Source organism: Furipterus horrens, unplaced genomic scaffold (genome assembly GCF_987537825.1).
Source record: "Furipterus horrens unplaced genomic scaffold, mFurHor1.1.pri manual_scaffold_6, whole genome shotgun sequence".
Classification (NCBI taxonomy): Eukaryota; Metazoa; Chordata; class Mammalia; order Chiroptera; family Furipteridae; genus Furipterus; species Furipterus horrens.
In genome coordinates, this window is record NW_028327176.1 from 165,491,975 (window position 1) to 165,511,312 (window position 19,338).

General features: G+C 35.8%; 1 protein-coding gene across 1 annotated transcript in view; it reads left to right on the forward strand.

Moving 5' to 3' along the window:
- The window catches only part of LAMA2 (laminin subunit alpha 2), a 521,547-nt gene that overhangs the window by 322,604 nt on the left and 179,605 nt on the right, over positions 1–19,338 (forward strand). Inside the window, exons 18-20 of the mRNA XM_090279831.1 lie at positions 5,822–5,908; positions 12,775–12,986; positions 17,341–17,447. Coding sequence (XP_090135957.1) covers positions 5,822–5,908; positions 12,775–12,986; positions 17,341–17,447 — 406 coding nt within the window. The remainder of the gene's footprint in view (positions 1–5,821; positions 5,909–12,774; positions 12,987–17,340; positions 17,448–19,338) is intronic.

A 19,338-nucleotide genomic window follows, 5' to 3' on the forward strand; every position in this document is an offset into this window, starting at 1 on the left:
AGAATGTGTAGAACTTATTGATTAGTCCTCAAGTCTGACCAACATTGACTGTAAATGCAGAAGGGTTGTTAGGGAGAGAACTTTATGTAATTATAAGCATTCATAGCCCATTCTTTTCTGTTTACTCTGCCTCCACCTTGATCATGAGTTTTAAATGTTTTTCAAAGGAGAAAGGGAAGTCAGCAAGCATTAAGACACCAGTTATTGGTGCCAAGGAGATGGAGGTCCCATGGCCCAATGATTGTGTTTCCTGAAGTATGTGTATTCCAATTTTGTATAATTATTCAGATCTTCATATTTTTTAAAATAAAGGCAATTCAATAATAACAATAACAGTTGGCATGAAGTATTTAAAGATTCATTAATTTTCAAAGTGGTTACATGTACATTTAGGTAATTATTAAATTATTAAGTAATAATTTTATCCTTACAAGTAGAATTGGGAATAGAACAGTAACCTATTTTAAATTCCAAATTTAAATGTGATATTTTCATAAGAGAAAGAGGGGACAGTGATAATTTATTTACTTTAAAAAATCCTAGAAGTTTATATTCAGAGTTATTAAGTCTGATAAATTTAGAGCAATTTGGAAATTTATATAGTTTACTTACTGTGTGATTGTAATTAAAAAGTTCCTTTTAATTCAAATAACCTAAATTTTCCTTTAAAATCACTAAGTAATGGGACACAGTACCTTAAGGGAAGTCTCCTTTTTAGAAAGTTTTTAAACTCTTATTACCACTATAATCTGAGGTAGAAACTCTGAGGAATAACTTGAATATAATATATTGAATGTATTGAATATTAATACATTGATATGATTATATGATGTCATATTAAGAAAAAATATATTAGCTAAAGGTTGCTGCAACCTTCATCTATAAGTGTAAAGCTTAGTGACAGTTTTATCTTGATGATTTATCTAGTTAATCGCTGATCATAAATCTTACAGCTCACAAGCATTTTGGCTCTAAATTTCTTACATAACATTGCTAAATAGAACAAATGTATAGGGAGATCAGAAGAGATTCGTAAGCTTATTTTGAAGTATTAATACAGACCAGCATATAATATTTAAATTAGGCATATAGTATCAACTTTATCAACTATTTACAGTGTCCACTATTTGCTTAGCCTTCTCTTGGTATACATCTTGGTAATGTATATATTCTAGCTATAGATTTTAGCTAGGTCATGAAATTTATCACTAGAGAAGTAAATACAATTGTAAACATTTCAAATGTTTTATATTCATTAATTTCTGATACCAAATAGCTTACAGGTTAAATATTCTATAAAAAACACATGATTATCTGCCCTTGAACACTCACAATGTGTTTGAATAGCTGATATTATTATAATCATAGATCTGTATCAATTATGTAATAAAATTAAAGATATTTTAGGCATAAGGCTGGACAGAGGGTAAACGCTCAATAAGTTCTGTCTACTAATCTCATTATGAATACTTCTATTTTGTGTGCATCAGGAATGCTAAAATTTAAATTTCTGAAAGAATGAAACACTTCTAGACCTGACTCTTGGACTCACTCATGTGGCCGCATTGAATTATTATTGTTAAAATTAGTTCCAATAGAAAATATTCTCTAATATTATTCTAAGGCAAAAGGTAAATTTATGGAAACATTAAACATTTCTTAGAAATTTTAGAGTGTATGAGATAATTTAGAGCACTTTCCTACATAATGTTTTATGTCCATATGGGTGATTATGTTATATCATACTAGTCCCATAAACCAGAAGGGAAAACTAAACTCTACAGAAATTAAATGACTTGATCATGATCATACAGCTTGCTTGTGGCAGAACCAATATTAGAACCCATATATTCACCTCTCTGTTCTTCTTCCAATGGGACTATAGAAATAAAAACAATGTCATAGACATTGAAGAGAAGCAAAAAAAATTAATAGAACTTAATATTAGACAGACTATAAATGTTCATCATAAAAATGACTCTAGGGTTTCACAACTGCTATGCTAACTCAAAAGTAGGGACTAGAGCAGAGTGAGAAATTTCAAGTTTAATTTTTTAATGAGTGACTAAAATTTAAACAAATAACATAATTTGGCAAAACGTTATAAAGTATCAAATCATAGATATGATGTATTGTGCCACTATGCTAAGAATTTGCTTTTATATACTTTTACTATGAAAGACTTTATTAGGTAGATCATTTTATCTCATTTTGCAGAATGAGAAATTCAGATTTTGAGAAGTATGGTATCCAAAGACACAAAAAATAACCCATCTCTAAATACAAAACCCAATTATGGACGTTCATTCAGATTTCACAGCATTTGAAGATAATTGAAGAAATATATGTTTGCTTAATGGTTCTCCTAAGAATATATAAAACAGAGATCACTGAACTGAAAGAAGAAAACACTTGTGGAGAAACCTTAAACATTCATGTGGCCCAAACCAAAATCATGAAGTTAATGAGTCTTCCCTTCATTTTTCTCCCCTTCCTCTCAGCCCGCTGCTCTGTCTCATCCACTTACAGTGTCGCATCCCTTTTGGTTTCTCTTTGCCTACCCAAGTGTTGCAGGTTACAATTAATTAAAAGGAGTTCCCCTTCCCTATTGCACCTGCAAACACAGAACATGCCCTGATCGTCTAACCCTAATGATGGAACTGTTATGCCAGTGATGAAAGGAATGTTTATTTCATATCACATCTCAGTCCCATGAGGCATTTTGTTCTCTCTTGCAATAGCTGGGAGGCAGCTCAAAGCCATATGTTCATTGTCTCTATCAAATGAACATACCTTACAGAATGTATTTTGCATTTTAAATACACCCTTAATTTTATTTTAGTTTTTAGTATTTTTTGTCTTTAAGCTTACTGATTCATTTTATCTTAGTGTACATATGTTGATAGACAGGATTAAATTATTTTTGGAACAAAGTGAATTGTGTATATATATATGTATTTACATGCATACATACATACACATATGCTCACATACATACTATTCATGGATAGTATATGCACATATGTATCTACTTACAAATTAATCATTATAAATATAAAAATCTATGTTTAGCCATTAAGAAAAACTATTTCCATGTGCAAGTCTTTACTTTGTGGTCCAAAATAGCTTCTCTTCCTCTCCCTATCTGAGGAAAATGCTTGCTGTTCTTGGGTCTTTTGTGTTTTCCGTAGTATGGAGTTGGTAACTCAGGAAGCAGAACACTCTCTCTGCCGGTGCAGAGCTAGCCAACCAGAGCTACATGACATAATCTTGGAATCATTTGACGTCAACAGTGATCTGACCATTTCTTCTCTGTCACAAAAATAGTTAGCTTCATATTTTGGCCAAAATCAGGTCGAGTTGTTGCATTTGCCAATCTGAATTCTATAGACAATTTTTGTTTTCTATGCTTGCTTCTCATTTTCATTTTACTTTTGGTTTTGAATGCCATCTTCTTCATAGCTATAACTTCAATTACAGCCATAGGGAGTGAACCCTCAGTTTATGTTGATTGAAGAATGTTTAAAGCACAGTACAGTTATATTTTATTAGGACATTTTATTTAAATGCGTCCTATCAAGTATATATATATGGGCAAAAGTTTAAATGTACTTAATTGTTATAAGTAGGTTGAATGCGGGTTGGATAAGAGAGAAGAGAGCCCTGGATCCCATGCTAAATAAGTTCTCCTGGCTATGTCCTTGGGCAAGAAAAATTACACCTTCCCAACCAGCTCATAAAATTTTGGAAAAATGTGATAAAAGTATTGGCAAAATCACTCTGAAAATGTAAAGAGCTAGTTAAATAAAATATATTATTGTCATTTTTTTTCTTGAATAAAAGTATTGACTTTTGTCAATAACAGCAGTTTCATTTACTTCTGTCAGTTTTAAGCAATGCATGGATATATTTAAAATTTGAAATCTATTTTACAAATAATTTGAAAGTGTCAGAAGCCTTGTCAAGTACCCTTCACATGACTTATGGTAAACTGATTTAGGATTTTAAAAAATGATTAGTATGATTTTCTTTCAATCACTGTAGCTCCACATGGGTGGGAAACCCAGGGCTTCTAGCTAGAGTCATTCTTCATATATGATGAAATATTTACAGAGTTTCCATCTTAAAATAAGACATGCACACATTCTAGAGATTTGTCAGAATCCAGTCTCTCCTTTTATGTCTGAAAACAATAGCAAAGCACAGGATGAGGGAGGGAGAGATCCTGTTTCTTTTCATTTTCACATGTACCTCTTCTATTCAGTGCAACCACACTCCTGGCAAGAATATCACCCACAGCGAGCTTCCTGGGGTCTCACGTGGCAAACCATAGGCGGCTCTCTAAATGATGGTTGTCCTCTCACAGAACACAAGCTGGGTGTGTCCTAGTTCTGCTCTTTATGGAAGCCACCAGAACCCCTTAACGTTGAATATTTTATCTGGGTAATATTTGTAAACTTAAGATATCACAGACCAAGCACTCCTTCCTGACCTCTTACTGCAGCAGATTCATTTAGACTTAACACTGAGCTGCGTTGTTTAAAATAGTAGAACTACTTGGTTCTGAGAGCTTGCTGCTATCAAACCATTAGGATTATTAAATCTTTTCAGGACTACTATGAGTTAAGCCAGAGGAATATTATTCAAAATAGTACCAGTGATCTAATCTGCACAAGTTAAACAAGTACTCCAAAGTCATGGAAGTGTCAGTAGAGGAACAAAATCAGGACTTGGCAATGTTTAATTTGTTGTTCTCCCTTTAATTCATTTAACCATCAAGAAAGCATCTACTGAATTGTCCTGTCATATATAATAGAAAATAAATCTGTTTAGGGAAGACATGATGGGAGAAAGATTAATTGGGGGCATTTTCTTTTAAAATGATAGACCAGCAGAACTCAAGAATGCGAAATAGTTGATGGCTCTTCAGAGAGCCATCATGTCAATCTTAGGGTAATGGTTCACGCATGAGAGGTGCCTGTCATAAGGCAAAGAAGTCTGGCCAGAGTTGAACACATTATTGAAGGGTCAAGTTAACACTTAGTTACTTGGCTGTTTTCAGACTCGATGGTCAACTTTGTTATTTCACACCCACATGGAAAATAGGTGTAAGAAGAGAGGTAAACTTTGGAACAGAAGATGAGAAATGGACAGGTTGTTTTGGTTTCTTTGGTTTTACTACACATTTAGGAAGAATATGTGTGCTTGATCTGTTGTGAAAGCTTTTTGAAGGCTTCCCTCTGTGTTAGCAGTGTGCCCATGAGCATATATGTGTAGCATCCTGTATGTGCACATACATACACACACACACACACACACACACACACACACACACCAGTGGTACCAACACTGGAAACAGGAACCCTTTCACCAGCATCACTACTACCACCACTCCCACTGCCATATACTGAGTTCTCCAAAATCTCTGACAGATTTTACTGGGAGGCTCCAATTTCGGAAGGATTTGGCTGAAAAGAAAGAGAGCAAGGCTATATTTTGCCAGGCCTGGGGAATTCCTAGAAAAGAGTGGTACAGTCCCGCTTGTTACTGATGGTCACAGACCCAGAACAGTCAAAAGTCAGTTAATAACATGTCACCGGAATATTGCTCTCTCCTGGGCTATATTCATGTGTGCAGAAATAGCAATGTCATTTCATCCTCAGTTGGCCAGACCCTAATCTCTGTCTGTGAGACGAGAATGACCAGGCTGTCCCCTTTTGTCACAGCAGTACTGGAGAAAGAGAAATGAAAATATGCTGCTAATGACTTTGTCTATGTGCTTCTTCCTTGTCCCTGTTGTTCCCCAACAACATCAACATAGCTTTAGCCCGACGTGCCATTTAGACCGAAGTCTTGGACTGATCTGTGATGAATGCCCTGTCGGGTACACAGGACCACGCTGCGAGAGGTAAGCACGGGCTATGCTGTCTTTCAAAATGATTTCTGCCTTGGGAGTTATAAAACCGCAGGCATTATCTTCCTTTGCACTACCCCAGGAAAGCCACCACACTCAGTGAGATTAAATAAAGTTTCTCACCACACTTGTCAAACAAATGCATTATATTTTTATAGTTTATTTATTCTCTAGAAATTGCTCTATAAATTTCTACTCACTTTAGAATGTTTGATTAATGTTTTAATCTTAAAGGTTAAGCATTAACCTACAATCTCTCTAGGAAGTATTGCTCAAGTGGAAAGACATGCACTTGAAGATTTATCTTACTGTCTACACTGGCACCATTTATTTTTCATAATTAGCTTTTTGTCCTTAAAATGTGGCTTAAATGTGTAGTTCATAGTTCAGCAAGTGGTTCATAATTTATCTAAAATATAATTTGAAAATAGAAATAAAATGTAATTTGTTATCATTATTTATATCCTCTTCTGAGTTTTTCTAAGCCAGTATTTTAATTCTGGTTGGTTTTTAGTAGACTGCTTTGCTGTGGAACCATAGATATTATTTTATGTAATTTCTGTGATCATTTTTCCTCCTAAAGTCTTTTTGAAGAAAGGGTCATCTGGATTTCAGTTTCAGTGTGAAAATGGTACAAAATTCTCCCTTGATATTATTGACAAGCCCAACACCTCTATGATATTAACACTGAAAATAGTCTCCTTTGCTGCCATCACTGGAAAGCAGGCTGGGCAGCAGAGAAAGTGGCCTGCTTTCACCCAGCATCACCAAGGCTAGCACCACAGAGGGCTATGTCTGCCAATCCTTTCCTGTCCTCTTGGCAACCATCACCCCGATCTAACCAGGGTGCATTGATGAAGCAGGAACCGATCTCCCACGGAGCATTTAGCCAGCAGCTAGCAGTCTGTGAACAAAGTACTAATGACAGGTCCTAGCAGCAACAAGCACTATTTGTGAGAATGGCAGCATCTGTAAATTAGTAATGGAAGAGCAGAAATCAACTAAGAAGGATTTACTTGCAGTCGAGAAAGTGGAGGTCTTTAATTGTGTTTAAAAAAAAAAAAGAAGATGACATGTATATATTACTTAGGATAATGGCAGAACATATCATTGCCATGACAGGTGTACGTCAAATGCCTAATGCTCACCCACACACACAGCCTCCAGCTGATGACAGGAAATTTTTTTTTCTTTTTAGCTGCTCTGTCATTTAAAGCCAGTAAATCCACTTATATAGGTGAACATAGTCTCTGATGTATTTATATTGATTTGCTTCATGCTCTGTATTTTCTATACATGTCAGACAATAGTTTCTATGCCATTTACAATTTGAAATCTTACATTTTATTTAAGAAACATTTATTTAGCAACTGCCATGTGCTAGGCACAGGGTTCTAGACAGAGCATATAAACAGATGCACCCTACAATTCTTGCCCTCATGCAACTCACATCTTTAACGGGGGTGGGAATGGTTGAATGGATTCTGGAGAGAATTCTAATCTGAATAATAAACATCACCAAGGAGAGAAATACCTGACAAAAAGCATGACTTCATGTCTAAAATCTTTATTAATCTGGTTAAAGAAAGATGAAAACATTCATATGAAGCTTATCAAAAGGCACGTCTTATCTCCAGTTCAGGTTTCTCAATCAAACATAGTCTCAAGTTATTATTATATAGAGGTTGGGGTTGTATATTTTTCTAGGAAGGATTTGGATTAGGATTTTCCAAGAATATTTAGGTTTTATCATTTCTCTGTATTAAAATAAACCATGAAGTCCCTTAGTGGGGTCCAAAAATGTTCAGGAGAAACATTTTCTAAAATGTATAGGCTTCAGTGGAAGGGAGGTGGAATAAGGGTTAAGGTGAGGAGGAAATACTAAAGTCTCATCATCAAAACTATTCTGTAAGTAATTGTTGTAATCAGGTTATGCACATCATCTAAATAAAATCAGTGTTTTCCAAGCTGTAGATGTTCTTGGAATAGAGTTCTGTGATCACATAAGCTTGGGAAGTACCTATGAACATGTTAAAAGTTCTGACATGTCCTGGAGTGAGGAGATCTGTTCAAGTAGTTGAACTCAATGTTTTTGAGTTTTATGTGACCATCCAGTTCCTGCTTATATGATATTGCAAGAAGGCATCTCAGAGTACAGCTCAGGTGAGCAAGAATTATAACTTTACATTCTTTATCTCAATTCAATTTCTAGGCTGATACTTAATTAGCCATAGAAAGAAGCTGTGAGAGCTTTGGAACATAATCTATCAAGCAACACAATGTTATATGTCAATTATATCTCCATTTTTTAAAAATTACATCTTTTTCCTCTTCTCCCCACTTCCAGGCTTACACCCAAGTTCTAACAAGTTACTTAGTACCAAAAGGCTGGAGTGCTTGAGTGTGTGTGTACACACACATACGTGTATGCATACATGGCTGAGTGTGTATTTTAGGCAATGAACATATAGTGGGGCCAACTCCATATACTGGAGTAATTCTTCCAGATGTTTCTTCTGACCTCTTCTTTTTCCATGTCCTCTTGGTTACTTTTCCCTTCACGTCTGATAACTCCATCCACTCTTTTTATACCACTCAGGGACATGGGACTCATTCTGCTGCTTTCATTCCACCCTGGAACTCACCAACATCTCTGTTCTCATCACTACTCCTCTTCTGCCTTTCCATCTCTATCCCATTTTCTCTTTGAGGTTTACATGTAAGAGGAGGTGCCAAATTCATAAAAACAGTGACTTTTGGGGCCTGAAATCCTGAACATTTATATGTTTCTTCTTTCTTGCCTGTTGGATCCCTTCACTCTGTCATGTAGTATAAGAGGGCCTTGCTGCTTGAATTGAGAGAATGAAGGAAAATCATGAAAAAGAAAAGAGAGCAAAAACAGGATACAGTAAAATATTGATTGCTATTCTGTTGCATGTAGAGCTCTAGTTAGAGTTTTAAGAAACTCTTGCTTGGAGCCAAAACACCCATACTTGGAGATATCACTGCTTTCCTTTGAGAAACGTTTTAAAACAAATAAATAAGAAAACAGTGAATGAGGAAGTTTTTATCATGGCAATTTGCTAAGGTTCTAGTCATTTATCATCTGGACAAGAGGAGGAAAAAATAGAAAAACAAGGAGATAGAATCTGGATAGGCAAAAAGGGATAAGTGTAGGAGCATCAAGAGAAATTAAAAAGAACATGGAGAAAAAAAGTGAACTAAGTGTTAACGATACCTGCTCTACTAGGCTTTAAGCTATTTTCAGAATAAGTTTGTAGCCTCAGCAATGTATCACACATCACGGACAAACACATTAAAAAGACTGTGGCAAGTTCATCCAGTGGGAGCCATAGTACCATATGAAAATTGATAGACTACATGGACCCCTTAAAGCCTGTCCCGTCCCAGCTGGCCAACTTTTAACAACTCCTCCTTAAGTGAAGGGAAAGGTAATAGTCAACCTTAATTTCACAATTGCTGCTGAGAATGCAGAAGGTTTTTGAATCTAATTGCTTAATATTTGGAAAATTCACTGACAGTTTTATCCACATGATTCATAGTCAATGTCAAAGCATTGTTTTTTAAATTTTAATACCCAAATCCCAGTGAGATGTTCTCTGCTTCAGAAATGCCTGACTCTGAATCAAGTTTAATTGTCATCTGATCACTGTGCTGGTGACATTCTACTCATGTTTCAGTCTCCTGAGCCCTTGAATCCTGGGTGCAGAGCATGGGGTTGCAGAAATAAGAGAATAGAGAGACACATACTAACTTGGTGATGCCATTAGCAAGACTGTGACTCGGTGTGAGTTTTCAAAGGACTACGCATGTGCTTTCAGAGTTTGCATACTGCACAAAAGAACTCAGTCAAGGGACACATTGGGGGGTCAAATCCAGTGTGCCTCTTTTTTGCCAACACATCTGCTGTTTCGTGCCTCAGTGCCCAGCAGCGCCCACTATCTCTTCATTTTTCTGTACATGCCCAGAGAGGCCCTTTCTTTTCTAATTTGCAGAAAAATACCGTATAAGCAGTCTTTAGCTGGTTCAGCCAAATGGAAGATAATAAGAATACAGGATTATTGCACGGTCATTTGCATTTATACTCTGGCCTTTGTCAGTTCTATTCCCTCTGCCTGGAATATTGCAACCTTTCCACTCCTCTGTCTGCTCAACTCTTAAAATTTAGCTCTATCATCCTGAAAGGGTCTTTAATTAATCCTAATCTGACCCCTTTCTATGCTTCCAGAACAATATTTGCTTATCTCTAGCAATTCAGTGCTGCATTTTTTAGTATGTCTTTTTTCTTCATGGACTATAGTACAAAGACTGTGCTTTATTTATATTAGTATCATAAAAGTGCCCTGTAGATGTTTGAAGAAGAACAGGTAGGAACCATATTACATAACTACATGTATTATCTGGAGTGCCATCTACATTTAAAGGGTCTTTTTCTAAAATACTCTAATTTCTCTTGAAAAATGTAGCAAATGTGGAAAAGCACAGTGACTTTGTTATGTCAAGGTGTTCCTCTCTAGCAAGGAATCCAATAAATATTTTGTTTTTAATTCTTCTGCCTTACCTATGAAAATGAGAGGACTTGAGGTTTTTAATTAATTCTAATGTTGGTAGAGTGAAATTCTGAGAAGCTGAAAAGGTCCAAAAGACTATGATTTACATTAATTTTTATTAGATGAGTCCAACTTGATTAAACTATAAAACATTATTGATATTAATAAAAGTTATATGGTTAGCAGTATTGTATTTACTGACCCTAGAATTATTTCTTAATTTCTATCAAAACATTTTTATAAATATTGAAGAGTTTTATCCTATGTGTAGAAACACACACACACACATCAGTAATAAAACCTGAATGCACACTTTCAATAAAGTGGCATATGAATTATCTATCATGTGTATTCAGTAAGTTTTCTTATATGTCCTACAAGAACAACAAAAAAGGCAGATGCTTCTAGATGTTTCTTCAGTTACTGTATATAAAATTAGTTGCTTTTTCATGGACCAAGGCGACTTTTTTTCATTGTGGGAGAATTTTGGACTTACTCATTGGTATCTATGTTAAGAAAAATTAGCAGATCTTGTTATGTAATACCATCTCTCCTGAGGGCAGTAAGTCATGTTGAGGAAAGTGAACTGGAAATAATGGGTATTTGTAGGCTGTGATAATGGTCTTTGTATATTGTTATTCTAGTGGAGTGAAGTCAGTCTCTTAATGATAAACAAAATGAGATGTGAATATATGTGGATGTGATCATAAGCTCTGAATATCAAGTGAGGCAAGAAGAATTAGGTTAAAATTTAAAAGGATCTTTCTATTTTCTTTGTCAAACACCACTCCTGAAGTGACTGGGGCGGGGGGTGGATTTTTAGCACTCACGTGTTAGTTCAAATCTTACAAAAGATAATAAGATCTATAAGATTGTGGGTGGCAATGTTTTCCCAAGCAATATTTATACAATGACTTTCACAATTCATATTTTGTGAATAGTTTTTAAAAATCTCATTTTAAAAATATGATAAAAGGTTGACTCTGCAAGACTATTGTAGCATCTATAAATGTTCTAGAAAACTTAGAATAATTAATGTATCTTACCAAATTAATGACAGCACTATAATTGTGGTGATATTAAAATATCCTCATACAATACACTGGATTTAAAGCATTTTTGTTTCCAATGGTAGAGAACATTTCTCTACACGATGACACACATCTGTGAGTAGATGAGCATAAAAGTAGTGTACTATAGAAACTGTATTCTCCCACATTCTTTTTGTTCCCCTTCAATTTTGACCCTTGCTGAAAAAGACTATTTATTCTGCTAAGCCAGCACAGATAACAGAGCTAGCCTGACCATAACATTTCAGATACATTGTTTTGCTTCTCTTTTGCTAAGTGGGGCTTAATAGGAAGCATGAGCAAACACAACTGAGAGAGAAGATAGAGCAGAATATAAATAGGTGCTTCCTATAAAGATGTATTCGTGCATCTGTAACAGGAAGTAACATTTGAAAATGTAACATGAAAAAGGATCTTATTATACTGTAATTTTTTAAATCCTGCCATGCTTCATAAATAAACTTTTGTTTTTCCAGTATCTAAAATAGTGTTCAGTTCTTAAAAAAAAAACAAAAACAAAAAACACGGGATTTGCTAATATGAGTTGTGGGCACTGCTCAGCATTATCCTTTGGCATGTTACCATAATATACAGGCATATGTGCCTCTGTGTAAAGACTCTTCAGTGGAAATCTGCCTCTGTGTCAATATGTAAATACACACAAACCTATTATTAATGCAGAGATACCCATAGCTTCCACACAAATAATAATGAGAGCCTTTTGAGTTATAATTTTCAGTTTAATAAATTTTGGATTCTCACTACTGAATTTCTTGGTGAACCTGTTTTCTCATAACAAGCTCTTGCAACACAAACAAAGAAAAGAAATGTGAACCTTACGTATTTGTACAGAAAAAAATAACAATTGGAGCATATGCATGTGATGTGTTGTACTACAAAGGCTTTCTGACGTGGACCCAGATTCCTCTAGAGTGCCAAGAGCAGATTTCTTATTATGCTTTGGTCTCGTCTTCAGTGCCAGTAACAAGATTTTTTTTCTTGCTGAAATCTAATTACTAGTGGGGCTGGCAGGATTTCATCTTGTATCTACACTGCATTGGTGGGAAAACATTTTTTAATCACCTTGCATTTGAGAAAAGGAACACACAAAAGGAAAACATATCCTGGGAGAGAGGCGGTGTGAAAAATACATAAGCATTAACCCGACGGGTTTCATTAATTCCTCCCAAAGACTCACTGATGAAATTTTTCACCTCAGGTGTGCAGAAGGCTATTTTGGACAGCCTTCTGTATCTGGAGGATCATGTCAGCTATGCCAATGCAATGACAACCTTGACTTCTCCATCCCTGGCAGCTGTGACAGCTTGTCTGGCTCCTGCCTGATATGTAAGCCAGGTACAACAGGCCGGTACTGTGAGCTCTGCGCTGATGGATATTTTGGAGACGCAGTTGATGCAAAGAACTGTCAACGTAAGTCCTGAACTATTGATGCTCCTGACAGAATTGATGCATTGCACCTCAAAGTAGCTGATGAGTTCTTGAGTGAGATTGGAGAGTAGTAAATTGTGTGTAATACATGTATGATAGATGCACAGCCTATAAACACAGTCTACATATCCTAAAATATTTTTTACTAACAAAGTAAATCATCTGAAAGTTGATGTATTGTTGAAGTGCCATTGTTTTTCAAATGATACACATATTTCTGTTTACATGTGGAACAAATATTTTAAAATAAACTTATGTCCATAGCAAAAAAAGAAGAATCTGGAAAATAGGTAAGATCTCTTTATTGTTTATCACAAGTTTAATCATAAATTTATCTGCCCACATAATTTTATTAGTATCTATCTGTAGTTGTGAATTTGCATTCCTTTCATATGTGAACCTTACATTCTTACATTCCATCATAGTTGTAAAATTTTGCCAGTATTTTTACACACTGGTATGTGTAATTGTTAAGTGATTAATCTTCACCTTAGGAGTATACATAGAATGTTATCTATTGTCCTTCCACAAAATTAGCTATTATAGGGCTTCATTCCTATAGTCAGTACATCCCCCCCTCATCTTCTCCTCCTTAGCTCTATTATACAGTGTTGCAAAGAATTTGCACGTGCTTTATATTAGTGTTAATATACTATACAAGGGAGAGCTTGTTGTGGAGAGTGAAATGGAACGTTAGACTACGTTAACCCTCAAGTGCTTTACGCTGCCATAGTCAACTTCATCTGCTGTCGTAATCTTTAAGCAGAGCAAGTATCAGCCCAGCAGTTTACTCCTGCCAGCTGCACAGGGTAAGAAAGGACTCTTGCAGTCATTCAGTGGGGTCCCAGGAGCTGCAAAAATATAGAAACCACTGGAGATCTAGTCTCTGTTATTGTCTCTGCTGTAAGCACCAAAGACCTGGGAGGACACGCATTCAGTAAGAAAGGTCTCTCTGCTCATAGATTTGTAAGATGAATGTCAGCTTCTTGTTATTTGAAGATGACAATTTGTTGAATCAAAAACAAAGCACTCTGGAATAATTGGCATTTATTAGTTATCATCTGTAAATCGATTATTTTTTAAAGAAAAAATTCAACAGGCTCAGGAGGGCTTTTAAACACTGTGGGTTTATGGCATCTGTGTAAAATCATAAGGAGCTTAAGAAATTGTCCCATTCAAACACGTCATCTAGGCTCTGCCCTTTCTAACTATGTGAGCCTGAGCAAGTCATTTGACCTCACTGAGACTCAGTTTTATCACTCACAGAAAGGGCCATAATTTTCTGAGTGGTCTAAAGGATCTAGCCCACAGATAGTATCCAGTGAACTGCCTGGTGCTTGGGAGACTCATAGAAGGTAGCTCCTTCTGTAGCACTGTTTGTGGTGGCTGTGAGTATCCGGTTTGCTAATTTGAGGGCTGTGTTAATCATTTAATGAAACTCTTTTTCTGTTTTCCAATAAGTCCCTCCAAAAATTTGAGGAGATTCTTTCACTATTTTTTTTCTTTGTAAAAAATGACTCTATTTTAAAAGACAGTATGTAACTAATTAAGACTTTATTGGCAGAAGCAAAACCGACAATGGCCACTAAATCATAAGTGTCCAGGATTGGTCTGAAGGCAGAATGTCTAGAAGGTCTGAATCTCAAAGTCAGAATAGTCTCTGTGGAACACTTCACCTAAAATGCGACATCTTACCTTTTTTTCAAATTTCTTAAGATTCTACCCTAGGGAAACTTGTTTTATGTCAAGAGTTATAAATCAACTTATTATCCTCAGCATCTATAATCATGGCATTTTCATTCTAGCTTTCCTGAAATACATTAAAGAAATGCCACATAACCTAAATGTGCCTCCACTATTTCAATAGGCCTTTATGATTATTTTAGAACAGATGTCAGGTATTTCTGCCTTCTGGGCAGAAATGGAAGTAAAAATGCTGAAGTGGCTCACCTAAGGGTCAGAAGTTAGCGCGTGTAAGCAGACCTTAGGTGTGAAACAATATTCAGCACCAATGACACTGTCAGGAGTTAGCAAAGCAAGAAAAGCCTTAGCACGTCTATGGGAATAAAGACAAAAATACAGGTTGGCAGGTGCCTGTAAGATACTATTAACTGCAGATCCTTTCGTTAAACAAGATATTCCACATAACCACTGGGTGGCTGGCATCTAAACAACAGCTAAGCTGACCTCCTCTGAAACTGCGTTATATTTGGTCAAACAAAAGGTCTGGGTACATTGGGGGTCTGTGACATGAAGCCTTAAGAACACACAGAAGAATATGGTATGAAATCATCACCAATTTTAATACCACTTGTCATGAGCAATAGACATAATTATGGTTTTTAATACTCTTCAGTATGTAATTAAGATTAAAAATATAAGAAACTAATTTATTCTCTATTTGGATAATTTGTATACACATAATAGTTCTTCTATGCCCTCAAGACTTCCCTCAAGAGAAGAAAATTCATAATAAAGCATTATTTTAGTTTCCCCTACATTTGTTCATGAAAAGTACACCAATACAAAGAAATATATTTTGCTTTTTAAATTTATGTATAGTGTTTAAGTGCCTTACATTTCTTCAAAAATGCCACTTAAAAGTTTTATATTGCTTTTGTTATTTTTAAGTTGTCAATATTTATTATTAAATAAAAAAGGCATCAATGCCATACACTTTATTTAAAATGTCACTTTAAATATCTGTATTGCTTTCATTATTTTTAGGATGACATTAATTATGGTAAAAATAATCTCATAAAGCCCTGGCTGCTATGGCTCAGTGGATTGAGCGTCAGCCTGCGAGCCAAGTGTCGCTGGTTCGATTCCCAGCTAGGGCACATTACTAGGTTGCATGTCAGGTCCCCAGTTGGGGGCGCAAGTGAGAGGCAACCACACAGTTAAAAAAAAAAAGTAATAATAATCTCATATTCCCCACTCTAAGAAAAATTGGTGTCTAAATTCTAAATTATTGAGATTTTAACATATTTATGTATAATATATATAAGAAATTTCCATAAAGAAATTAAAAGAATATGCAGTAATTCTAGTGTTCAAATGAAATGGATAAAGGAAATGTTTTCTTCAGCTTTGTTCTCACCCCCCAAATATTGACTCCCCTTGAGCCATCGCCTGAGGAAGGTGACCGGCTGCAGATGGGGCCTGGCCCTCAGCACCCACTCAGCCCTGTGAAGGTGGTAGACACTGAAGGAAACACCAAGTAGAATCTGGAACAAGATGGACAGAATAATAGCATAAGATGATGGAGTAGCTATTTCTAACATATTTATGAGTTATATTTTAGGTCAAAGTATCCAGAAACATGAAATATTATACATTTACAAAAACAATCTATGAATAATCTAAATTCCCATATTGTCTCCCCTCTTATATTTTCTATTCTAGTATCAATGCAATTATATATACCATTGAAAATATAGAGTATGAAGTACGCCATTAATTACTGTTACATTTATGAGAAAGCCACTTAATTTTTAGATTAATATATGTTTCATAATAACATCAAACACAGAAATGACAAATGATTATTTAAACCCAATGTACTTTTATCTTTGGAGATAGTATAAAAATTATAAAATAAAAATTATTTTTAAAAATTATGTTATATTTCTGGTACACTTAAATATTTTTATCTTACATACTTTCTAATCTTAAAGGTATATATGTGTGTGTATATATGTTCAGATATGTTATTTTCTTCTCAAGTTTATATTTTGAGCTTAACACAACAGATGCATAGTAAATAATTATTAAATTGAAAAAATAATGTTTAATAATGGCATTAATATCATGCTATGGGTGCTATTGATTTTGATAATCTCAAATTATTTTAGCACTAGAGCTAATATGCATTACTTTAAATGGAGTTATAATATCTTAAGTGCTACCCCAATATATCTATAAAGAGGTGAAACAGCTGGAGAAGTGATTGAAAGAACATTTACCTGGAGTCACAGGACTGAGTTTCTGGACTCAGCTATGTCACCTACCAATCCTGTGGCCTTGTAGAGTTATGGCTTCTTTGAATTTCAGTGTCTTCATTCTCAGCATTGGAATAGTAATGATGACATTAACATTGCAATAGCATATGATGTGCCAGGTACTGTTTTAAAGCTTTACATGAACTGATCTTCCAGTTTTTAGACTTGTAAGGATCAAATGACCAAAAGCCTAACAGCTCATCTAGCAAGTCAAGAAACATTCTATTCTAAGAGATAGTTGCTCATCTTATCATCTTGGGGATATTATTATTGAATAAACCTATGACGACTATTAGAAAGTTTTTCCAAATGACTTATCTGTCTTCTCTTTGCAGCTTGTCACTGTAATGCCAATGGCTCCTTCTCCGAGGTTTGCCACACTAGGACAGGACAGTGTGAATGCAGAGCTAATGTGCAGGGCCAGCGATGTGACAAATGTAAGGTAAGGAGTAGGAGCCAAGCAATTCATTACTTCTGCCTTGAAAAGTCTCACTAGCTTTTGATGATGCACACCTTAGTGTATTGAAAGGAAGGTTCAGGATTATCTAATTGTACATGTGAAATTACTGTGAGCATTGAAATGGCTTCTCAAAATGGAACAAAATTCACTGTACACTAGCATTTGATCTTCAACCTATATTTCCTTGGCAGTGAATTTATACAGTATTTACAGTACTTCAGGTGTTTCTGAATCAAATAAGATACAAATTTGCTCTCTAGTCTTTGGAGAGTAAAATGTTCTTTTCTTTGCCTTTACGTTTTTGGTAGAATAAAATGTGCCTTACATAGCCTTGCTTCTAGCAAACTGTTTGTTCTAGTGCCATCATTTAAATATTATTTCCAGTGAGCATGCAACTTAAACTTTTCAGTGGAGAACTAATCGAGGTAACTTTTAGATACATCCTTTTGCTAAAGTTAAACAATAATAAAAAACTCTTGTTCTTTGTTCTTGAACAAATTGCTCTTCCCTTCAGTAGGGCAAGACCTTGAGATTCTTCTGTGAGAGCAGCTGGGTTTGTACCACTTCTCACGTAACCAGGTATTTCTGGTGCTAGCGACTGGTACACAGAAGCAGGCGTTTCTGTAGGAAGTTTGAAAATGTCATATATTTCTGTCTCTTGAATGATATTGTATTGCTCTTTCTTTTATTTGTTTTTATTTTTCTTTTGGCTTTTTAAAGTCGAATATGTGGTGGGACCCAGAGAAACGATTCTGTGCGTTCTGCAACTGCAATCCCATTGGCTCTGTGTCACCACAGTGTGGTACTACAGGAAGATGTGTCTGTAGATCAGGCTTCGTAGGGAAACAGTGCAACCTGGGCAGGCAGGTGCACCGACAGGAAGAGCATCCACGGAGAGCGCAGCTGATGCTGGGGTCTCCCCAGAGGTGGGGTTCCAGCAGCTCCAGCGGGTGCCCTCGGGGAGCCTACTGGTCCGCAGCTCGGGTAATCCCAGAAGCCTTGCATGGCTCCTGCCTGGCATGTTGTGTTCCGTGTGCTGCGGCTGACCATCCCTGATGCGATTTTACCAAAAATGGTTGCTAAGTGTGCCAGTTGCAAACGCCAAAGCTAGACAACTTTTGATTGAAGCCTTGCCTTTTAAAAATAGCTATCTATGTTTTCAAAAGTATATTCAAGTTCATAGGTTAATAAAGTTTTAATTAACTATGGATGTGTAGAAAACAAAGAATAATTTATGCAAAAAAAACCCCTTTAATCTCAGAAGTGGAAAGGGCCTCTGGCATCATTTGGAGCAAATTCACTTCTATGAATGAACAGAAAAAGGGAAATCCAGCAAAGAAAGTGAACTTGCCTGAGAAAATCCAGCTTATTCACCTGACAATTTCAGCATAATGAATGATTGGGTTACATGTCCACACCATAATTTTGGTAAAGGATACAGCAAACAGGAGGAACACATTTTTACACACTGTAAATGTACAATATACACAAAGTAAGGACGCATATTTTCTGCTACATAATTTGTGATGATCCCCTTCTCATAAGGACAAATGAAACAAATGTTGGGAGGAAGGGAGGAGGGAAGCCAAACTGCAGAGCAGCCGGAGACAGGACTTGCCAGTGTGGAATCGGAGCCTGTGCAGGAGCAGAGTGTAGGGGCCAGAAGGAAGTGAGAATGACGTGCATAGTAAAAAAGCAAAGAAAAAAAGCGTGGTTTAATTTCTTGGCTCTATGGACATTTTAAGGAAACAAGTTCTTATTTCAGACTGCCTCCCGTCAAGTCCCTAGCTATAAAAACAATTCCTTAAATCTTCCTGTAATTCAGCTTCTTCATCTCTAGTAGGACCTCCTTCATGGGGTTTTCATCTGTTTG